Source organism: Camellia sinensis, chromosome 2, assembly GCF_055761805.1.
Source record: "Camellia sinensis isolate YWXY chromosome 2, ASM5576180v1, whole genome shotgun sequence".
NCBI classification, from domain to species: Eukaryota; Viridiplantae; Streptophyta; class Magnoliopsida; order Ericales; family Theaceae; genus Camellia; species Camellia sinensis.
In genome coordinates, this window is record NC_138962.1 from 98,896,574 (window position 1) to 98,907,163 (window position 10,590).

General features: G+C 34.3%; 1 protein-coding gene across 1 annotated transcript; it reads left to right on the forward strand.

Annotated features, from left to right (window-relative positions):
* Nucleotides 1–8,604: 8,604 nt before the first annotated feature.
* LOC114293854 (uncharacterized) lies at nt 8,605–9,352 on the forward strand. Its single transcript, XM_082912362.1, has 2 exons — nt 8,605–9,178; nt 9,306–9,352. Exons 1-2 carry the CDS (start codon nt 8,605–8,607, stop codon nt 9,350–9,352), a joined length of 621 nt encoding a protein of 206 aa, XP_082768488.1.
* Nucleotides 9,353–10,590: the final 1,238 nt, after the last annotated feature.

Genomic DNA, 10,590 nt, shown 5'->3' on the forward strand with positions numbered 1-10,590 from the left:
ACATTTTATAATATCAATATTACAATGTCATAATTTGTATATGGTACATCCTTTTGTAGTGTGTATAGTAGAAGGATTTATTTTAGGAGGATCCTTATGATTAGAAGAAAATTCTTGAATGGGGACACTAATACAATTTTAAAAAGGGATACTATTGTAATATTATAGTGTGCGCGCACACACATATATATATATATATATATTTATTTAAAGGTATTAATATAATTATTAAAACTTTAAGGGGGCTCGTGACCCCGGTCACATGTTTATTCCGTCACTACTTGTCATCTAATTTTATAAAACAAAAATGTAATAAAATTGTATAAATATAATTATTATATTAATATAATTTTTTTTTTTTTACAAATGATCTATATGCAAAGACCTAAAAATAAACTAACTGAATTATCAAAATAAATCTCATGATGGACCCATAAAAGTCCATCAATTCGGTCCACTCTTGTGAACACTTTAAAAATTTTAAAAACAAAACCAAGACAACCTAGCAATAAAACCACCCAACTCAAAACCACCAACAAATATAGATAGCTGCAAAAAAAAACAAAATAAGCCAATAACCTTTCTCAGAACCACCATTATTTTACTCTACACTCCATTATTAAACAATGTACTTGGGGACTATATTTGCTTCTGGAGCTTTGTATCGTTTTTTTAGTGAACCAAATATAAGAATACACATCATTTGTGTCAAGAATACACATGATTCCACTTCTATATTATAGTAATTCTCACGTTCTGATGAGGTTTCAAGTCAAAGCTGTTCAATTTGTGGGGAGAAAATCTGGTTAAGTTTATGTACTTCACTATGGTTACATATATTACTATGTTTAATTAGATCTTAATGTAGTTAAACTATGAGCTAGAGGCCAAAAAAAAAGAACAAAATATGCTGACCTGTCACAAGAAATTAAAGATCGCATCAACAAAAGGAGAAGAGTTAAGAGCAGCAAAACAGAAAGATAACTTCTCTGCACCTGCTACTACAGATGCAAGGTCTGTGGCCCTTTTTGACTTCACCATCCTTTGAAATAGGTATGTTTCGTTTTTGTATCTTTAATTTACTGAATTATGTTTATAATGCTTCGCTACCTTTGTCAAAACTTGTACATTTCCTCATACTTTATCTATTGATTAATGATTTATAGGTTCCACATCTGACTCAATCAATGTTTCCATGACACCTCAAAGTATTGACAAAATGATTGCAACTGAGCCTTTCATTTTACCAAGTAAACCATGTTGTAGTTTTTGTGGAGCCAAAAAATATTCTCTTGAACCTAATGCTTTTTGCTATTGTAGTGGACAAATTGTATTGTGCAACAATGGAATTCCAAAAGACCTATATGATTTGTTCTTAGGCAAATCTGTATCTTCTAATCATTTCTTAAAATTTATCCGTGCATACAATAGTTAATTTGCATTCACTTTGTTCAGTGTTACCACTGATAACGATTTGTCAAGAAGAAATAAAGGAATATATACATTTCGGGTTCAACGTCAGGTTTACCATTACATCAACTATTTGTATCCCTCAAGTGATCAGCCTTGCTATCTACAACTCTATTTTTACGATACTGAACATGAAATTGAAAATAGGCTTAAAATTTCCGACAACTTAGATCCAACCATTGTTGCTTTTCTAATACACATTATGGACTTGAATCCATATTCTGTTTTCTTCCGAAATTTGTGAGAAGTTCCAGACTTGCATGTTCATCGTATTGTTATCCAAGCCGATCCAACTTTAGATCTTCGAACTCATAATGCTCCTACAGCTTCTCAAGTTGGTTCGATATGGAAAGAAAATGACCAGGCTATAGAATGTAGAGAACGTGACATAATTGTGCAGAAACATAAAGGCCGATTTTAGAGGATTAGGTACTATTACGGCTGCCACGATCCTCTTCAATATCCAATATACTCTTTCCCTCATGTGAGCTAGGATGGCATCAAGGAATTACCCAAATGCCCCAAAAAAATCTAGAGGCCAATCCTTAGTTTCGCCACGACAAGCTTCCAAAGCTGCTGACCTACTAGCGACAGAAGCTTCAGGTGCGCAATACAAATAGATTTTACTAATACACCTATTGTTCGCTAACTATTTCATGCTACGATCAGGCCGCCTCCTGCAACAATTTGCACTTGGAGAATCAAAGGGCGCTAATATTGGTCGAAGAGTTATTTTGCCAAGATCATTCATAGGTGGTCCTACAGATCTTCGCAAGCGGTGCATTGATGCTATGACATTAGTGCAGTGGTTTGGAAAGCCAGATATATTCTTAACCATGACTTGTAATCCAAATTGGTCTGAAATAAAAAAAGAATTGCAACCAAATGAAAAAGCTCAAAATAGACTAGATCTTTTGACTCGTATCTTTATGAGCAAATTTGAACATTTGAAAAAGGAAGTGATTCAAAAAAAACTCTTTGGTCCTATTGCAGCATTTACATATGTTGTTGAATTCCAAAAAAAGAGATTTACCTCATATTCACTTGCTTCTAATTTTGCAAAATAGACAAACTAAAGTCCCTTGAAAGTTTTGATTCATTTATATCTGCGAAGTTGCCAGACCCTATCAAATATCCCCATTTTCATTCAATGGTAGTGAAACACATAATGCACGGACATTGTGGTTTTTTAAATAAAACTAACGTTTGTATGAAAAATGGGTCCTGCAAAAATCACTATCCAAAGGGCTTCACTCCTACAAAACAGACAAATATCTGATCTATAGGCGTCGCAACAATGGCGAAGAGATAAAAGTTCGAGGTCATTTGTTAGATAATGCATGGGTTGTGCCTTATAACCCATATCTTCTTGCCAAGTTTGATTGTCACATTAATGTTGAGATTTGTTCTACTATTAAGGCCATTAAGTACTTATACGCATATATTTACAAAGGCCATGACAAATTAGCATTCAATGTACCTGAAGAACATACTAATGAAGAAATTGATGAAACAGCTCAATACCAATTGGCAAGATGGATATCACCTCCTGAAGCAATGTGGCAAATATATAGATTTTTTTTTAATGAAACTCACCCCACTATGATAAACTTGCAATTGCACCTAGATGATTGTCAAATGGTTAGTTTCACAAACACTTCAAGTTTGAAATCCTTAGTAAACTCTGACAGAGTTCTTTGTAGTGAATAGAACAAACAACAAAGCCAAAGATGGGCAGTTTTTTATAGGGAATTTCCTGAAACATTTGTGTGGGTTCCAACCGACAGATTCTGGTATGAAAGAAAACAACAAACCATTATAGGAAGAACTGTGATCACAAATCCAACTGAAGGAGAACGCTATTATTTACGGTTGTTGTTAAACCCCGTAAGAGGTCCAACATCATTTCAAAACTTGAAAACAGTCAACAAAATAGTATGTGAATCATTTAGACAGGCTGCTCTTGAACGTGGTTTACTCGAAGATGATGACAATCAACAAATATGCCTAGATGAAGCTACAAACTTCCAGATGCCTTCTTCACTAAGACAACTTTTTGCTACTATTCTTGCCTATTGCAATCCCAATGATCCAAAAGCACTATTCTCAAAATTTGAAAAAGGTATGGCAGAACAAGCGATGTCACTTTCAAAGAACAAGCGCTGTACCAAGTGCTACAACATATCAATTCCACTCTTGAATCTATGGTGAGAAACATCCAACAATTTCATTTGTCTGATTTAGTTCTTCTAATAAATGAAAGAGATGTTACTTGCAAAGAAATTGAGGATGAGAAAAATAGTGGTATCTAAAGAAGATCCATCATGTGTATCGATGTTGAATGCAGAGCAGCAGCATGCATATTGTAGAATTATACAAGCTGTGCAATTAGACAAACCAACATATTTTTTTATAGATGGACCCAGTGGCTGTGGGGAAACATTTCTTTACCGTGCACTATTAGCTACGGTCAGAACACAACAAAAAAATTGCTCTCGCCACTACAAGAAAAATTCATTGTCGCGGCGCTTAGAAAAAGACGCTTTTTGAACTGTTCAAGTATTGCCTCAGAGCAACTAAAATCTCCAGAGAGTAATACGTAGAAGTCACTTCCCTTTCATGGATCTAGCCCCCTTAAGCCAATAGTGCCCATGTATTTAAGTGTATTTCTATTTTAACTTGATAATTTTTTTAATCCTTTAGTGGCAATAGAACATGACTTCAGAACTAAAAAATGTGTCCTATAGGTTCAGCACCATCTAATAAGCTTTGTCACATAAAATACAAGCTCACAAAAGTATAATTGAAAAGCATTCATGTGTCCGACCTCATTTTATTGGGACACAAGACACAGTTTGGTTTGTTTTGGCTTTGAAATGTTGCTTGTTTACTGAATTGTCATAGTATCTGATAGGGAAGTATGTCATAGGCATCCTTTGATAGTTCAAACCCTGGAATCCCTCATTCAAAAATGTAGCAATCATTCAGTTATTGAACCTGGGGATGGGGCTGAAGGGTAAAAGAACCAAATAGTAGATGAATCCACTGATTGTCCCCTCCCCAAAACACCAATTACAGGTGTTTGACAATCTTTCTGGTCTGCCCTGTCTGTTAAGTTAATTTTTGTCAGTGTCATTCTTGCATGTTTTGTCTTTCCATATGCCTCCTAAGAGACTTTTCTACTTCAGCAGCGCTTTAGGTAAGTTGTCCTTATATGCAGAATTCAATGTGTCATCTTTTCTACTTCAGGACTTTGCAATTATTTACAGTGGATTCTTATTTTAGGGAATTGACATTAAAGAAATGCTTGCTAGTGCATCATTGATGGATGAGGCAAATAGGACCACCGTGGTAAAGATTTATTATTCATTCTCTTATTATTATTACTATTATTTTTAATTCATTGTTGTCTTCTGATAGTAGTTTTGTTACTTGAGTAGCCAAACTATTCTTGTCTTCTCAAGCACCTGAATAATGGACTTTGTACAATTGTGAGAAATGCATTTTCATCTTCTTCACTTTCTTCATCTTCTCATTCTTCTCCTCCATGTTTCTTTTTTCTAGCCTTGCAAAGGATGGTCCATCTCTTTCTAGCTATACAAAGGTATTATTACATGTTGAGGTGTGTGTCTCCCACAATAGTTGTGTACCTTTTGTGTGGTCTATTGAACTTAAATATTATATACAGAAAAATAGGCCAGGATTTGGTGTATTTGCAAAGGTTATTTTTCTTGCATAGTCAATGAAATGGGAGTAGGTGGAGATGTTCATTGGTGTAAACTAATCATGAGGGCGAAATTAAAGTTAAAAATTGGTTGGTTCTGTTTTAAAAAATGATTAATCAAATCAGTTTGGATTTACTTATTCATTATGAGAAAGCTGTTCGATTAGACCATTATCAAAATTGCACAACCCACACAAATCTTTCACTAAACTGCGAGTTTTGTTTTTCTGTTTTATCCGTTTCCTCCAGATGTCCTGAAATTCAGTTGTTTCCAAGCAGTACATCTTGGCAAGGCTCTGTTTTGGTTTAGCTTTGTGCAATACATGTCATCAATTGGAATGTTGGTTATTTTGCTTTAATTTCTAAGGAGTATCTCATCCTCCTTCTTGATGACTTATAAACCTGTAGCCACCAGCTATTATCTTGGTGTTATCTCCTGCCAATCCAGTGGGGGAGAAGTGGAAGGTTCAAATCCCAATTTTGGCTGAGGGGATACATTTTGAATTCTTACTTCTCAAGTGGACACACACACACACACACACAATACACTTGATGTGAAATTACATAATTGAATGTGAAAGGATTATTTATTTCACTGCTCATGCTTGTAAGTAGGAAAAGAAGTTATGATAACAGAATATCAAACTTTCCTTTTTTATTTATATTTATTTATTTATTTTTAGGTGAGGGATAACCCAGCAACATTGTTGGCTTTAAGCTGGTATTGGGCCTCTGGTGGAGTAGGATCTAAGGTCTTGCTTCACTCTGTCTTTCTCTCAGCCTCATTTCTACCTATGTTATGTTTCAGTTTCACTCATAAATATTTATGCTTTGGCTTCTTTGTTTTTCCACAGGATATGGTTGTTCTTCCTTATAAGGATTGCCTATTATTATTTAGTAGGTATTTACGATAGTTGGTCATGGAGTCACTTGGGAAGGAGTCTGACTTAGATGGTAATCCGGTATGTCCAACCATCTCTGCCAACTCGTCTTGTTTGAACACGGAACAAATTTGATGTCCCAAAATATCAATATCTATTTAATTGTCGTTAGTATTGTTTACCATTGAAGCATTTTGAATTTGAGACTAAGGCTACTTATTTCAGATGGCCATATATTTTTGTTACATTATAGAGTGTCAACTTGACAGTGGTTCAGGAGGAAACAACTGAATGGAGTAGGAATTTTCTGAGGAAATATTCCTTTTATCTTTCTTTGGAGGCAATTTTTAAATATTTTGGTTTTTAGGAAGGACTCTTATAACATGTTAGCATTGTTGCATCTAGTTAGGCAGATGGCATGTAAATTGTAATAACAAATTTTCTAGCAACTTTGTGCTTCATGTCTTTTTCATTTAAAAAGCGATTTTCTTCAATTTCACCCTCACTAGAAACCAAAATTTGATGATTTAGTATCTATTAGAAATCTTGTTTCTTATTCTCATATTCTATTCCCCACCCATCAACAAGGAATTGGAAATATTGGATTTTGATTTCCTAATTGTTAAAATGGCAATTGATCTTGGATTTCCAATGTGTGGACATTTTGATGCAGATGGATGGTGCACCTTTATCCATTAAGTGAGTTCTATCCCTGTCCACAATAGACAAGATACATCTCCTGTTAGATACGCCTTTATTTTACGTCAATGCTCAATAGCCCCTTTGGTAATCATGCTAGAATAAAATTTAGGTTGTTATTCTTTGGAATTTGAAGTTATCAACTAGCTATTTAAGATTCAACAGTTAATTGAGCATGATATTTAAAATACCATGTCTAGCCTAGGCAAGGGCATGTTGGTTGCCCAAGGCCTTGCTTTTACTAAACCACAAATTCAATATAACCAAAACACAAACCACAAATTCAATCTAACCAAAACACTTCTGTATACATATATAGATGTCGTTTACATTGGTCGTGTAATTCTTGGTTTAGATTATCACGTACAATGGTTCATAGGTTTAGGATTTTTGTAGAGTGTTGATGGATTTGGTTTGTTTTTAGCTTCTTTGCTCTTCTTTAGTGGTCTAACCATTTTTCGTTTTGGCATATTTGTATTGTTTCTCTTTTGATTGATGAAGAATTTGTTTTCCAGTTTTCTATTTATTAATGCCAATGATGCAAAGTGTACCTGCTGACTTTTTTCTTTGTTTCTTTGTTTTCAGCTATGGAGGAGTGCTCATAGAACTCCCAAGCAACCTAGATCTTTTGGATGATATTTCCTTTGTGAAGTTGGGCCTGTTGGATGATATTTCCTTTGTGAACTCCCAAGCATTTCATCATTTTTATTTGCTTATTATTGTGCTAACCAAGATTGTAGAAAATTGATGTGAAACTTTTGTTGAAATCATATTTTTTTGCTTGTCTTTTTGAATTTGTGTTTGATAGGTTTGCAATATGTGATAAAATATTTTTTCCTTTGGTTGTGTTTATTGCTTGATTTTGGTTGAGAATAATTATGTAAAGTTTGACTAAATTTACTCAATATATTGAAATAGTAGCAAACTTTTTTATCCATATTATTCCTACTTTTTAGCTTTATAGGTATTTTTTTTTGGTTAAATCTCAAAGAATTAGCACAATTTAAAAAATAAAAAAATGAAACTATAACGGCGTTTTCAAACGCCACTATAGTATAGTGCTAACGGTTTTATTTTTAAAATAGAAAAGAGTTATCACGACGTTTTTAAAATGTCGCTAAATATGACATGGCGTCATTGTACCGTTATGTAGTACATTTAGCGGCGTTTTCAAAAACGCCGTCTATACTAATATAGCGACGCTTTAAAAACGTCATAAAGCTACAACGATGGCCGCATCTTCAGCGTTTGGTAGAAAACGTCACAAAAAGAATTAGCGGGGTTTTTGATAGATATAGCGGCGTTTTTTAAACGCCACTAAAAGTCTAATTTCCAGCAGTGTGCAACAGCAACTTCTGGCGTTGCAGCCTCCATTTTGCCAAATGGTCACATCCCCCATTCTCGATTCAAAATTCCCATAGATATTGATGGTACAAACTGTTGTAATGTTAGCAAACAAAGTGGTCTTGGAAAACTTCTAAAAGCTACTTCGCTTATAATATGTGATGAATCATCTATGGCAAGACGAGAGGCCATTGAGGCTATTGATGGACTTCTAAGAGACATAATAGATTCAAATCTTCTCTTTGGCGGCAAAGTTATGGTTTTAGGCAGTGATTTTCAGCAAGTTTTACCTGTTGTTCCCAGAGCTACGAGAAGCGAATGCATAAATGCAAGCCTTGTCAAATCGAAAATTTGGCATTCATTACAAAAGATCATGCTTCAAGAGAACATGCATGCTAGACATGATCCAATCTTCAGTTCTTTCTTGCTTCGCATTGGAAATGGATCAAAAGCTCAAAATTCTGATGGCAAAATCACATTTCCGTCATGATTCTTCTTTCTATTCAAACTGTGGATCCTCTTGAACAACTAATTGACTTTGTTTTTCCACATCTTCACAAGTATTCAATTGATGCCCTATCAATGATGGATTGTGCCATACTAAGTCCCAAAAACGAAAGTATCGATGACATTAATAAATTACTGATCAAGAGATTTCCTGGAAATATGGAAGAATACTTGGGCATTGATGAAACCTTTGATACAAGCCAGCAAAGTCGATACGAAAACTTCTTGAATTCTCTTTGCCCAGCTGGTTTGCCACCTCATAGACTGTTGCTAAAGAAAAATTGCCCAATTCTTTTACTTCGAAACATAGATCCTTCAAAGGGCTTATGCAATGGAACAAGATTAATTTGCAGTCACTTTGACAAGCATGTGATCATTGCTGAAATAGAGGTTGGTATTTGTAAGGGTAAGATTGTGTTCTTGCCTCACATACCTTTGCAACCTTCAGATGACAAGATGTACCCTGTTCAATTTACAAGGCGCCAATTTCCAATTAGATTGTGTTTTGCAGTGACTATTAACAAAGCCCAAGGTCAAACTTTAGACGTTGTGGGTACATATCTGCCGCAACTAGTTTTCTCCCATGGCCAATTATGTGTTGCGTTATCTTGAGCAACCAGTGCAGCTAAACGTTTTAGTTGAATCACCAAATTCTAATAATCTCGTTACTAATTGTTCAGAAAATGTTGTCTATCAGGAACTATTATCTTCAGCGCAATCCATTTGATTCTCTAAGAAAACTATATAGTAAGTATATTGCATACAAATAATCATTAGAATTAAACATAACTGCTGCATTAATCATTTGCTTACTGTACTTTGACTAAATAGTATATTTTCTTGGTCTTTCAAAAAGGCTACTGAAGAACATGCAATGGCCATTAAGGCATCTGGGAAGAAAAAAACCTGTGAGTTGTGCTCTCTTAACCACAATACCTAGCATAACTATGTATCCATTCCATTCAATAAAGTTACCTGACATAGCTATGCATATATGTGATCACAATGCTTAATTGTAATATTGTCCATAGTAAAGTAATTTGCTCCTTCATTTTACTTTAAAATAGCAAGTTTGCAAGTAATAATTGAATGGAGCTGAATTTTTTGAGACATCTGTAACACAGCTGCATGTTTATGATGAACATCCACATACCTTACTTGCATTTTCAGTAGGGGCCTTGAGATTGATAACATAACTCTTGTGAATCTTCTCATATATAATCCAAGAAATCACTTACGTGAATGAGTTTTGCTTTATTGCTTTTTAGAGAAAAGGAGGACAAAAGACCCAAATCACAATAACTAAGCCAAGTAAGATTATTTGTGAAGGTCGTGAGCATATTTTTAAGTGACGTCTTGATTATTTGTATGGTTCTTTGTGAGTTTTGATTGCATTAAATAATTCTATCAACTCAATGTGCTGATGCAATAGTTTCTTGATAAATTCTACAACTACTACAATTCAATAATGTCAAGTACTTTATTCATTATTGGCATATATTCATAAATCTATCGAGTGATTAGTAGTTTTCCATTGCAAAATCAGAACCATGTTAATAGAATGTGTTACTGATTTCTTTTATGAGAAATAAGTACATGTGGTAGCATCTTAGATAATTGAAAACATCTGGATTTGAGGGGGAAAAATAATTAAAAAATTGTTTTAAGAATTATGTTTTGATTTATAGGTTAGGATAAAATACATGGGAAGTAAACGAAGTTTGAGAAATGACAAAAAAATAAGATAAGGCAAAAAGTTTATCCTGGGAAGAAACAAGGTAAACTAGTCAAACATATGAATTTTGCCTACTAGGATCATGCCCACAACATAGTTGATATTTTGCATATGAGACCCACATTAAATAAAGCATTGCAAGATCTTCTTTGATACTTCTCTTTCGAATTTTGGTTAGCATTCCATTTAACATATTCATATGGCTATCTGCTTCGGCATAATTGCTTCGT

Excerpts from the sequence above, each read along its gene's own strand:
- LOC114293854 (XM_082912362.1), top strand. The coding sequence starts at position 8,605 with ATGATTCTTCTTTCTATTCAAACTGTGGATCCTCTTGAACAACTAATT. Across the intron at positions 9,179-9,305 it reads TCAAACTTTAGACGTTGTGG|AAAATGTTGTCTATCAGGAA; the intron begins GTACATATCTGC and ends CTAATTGTTCAG.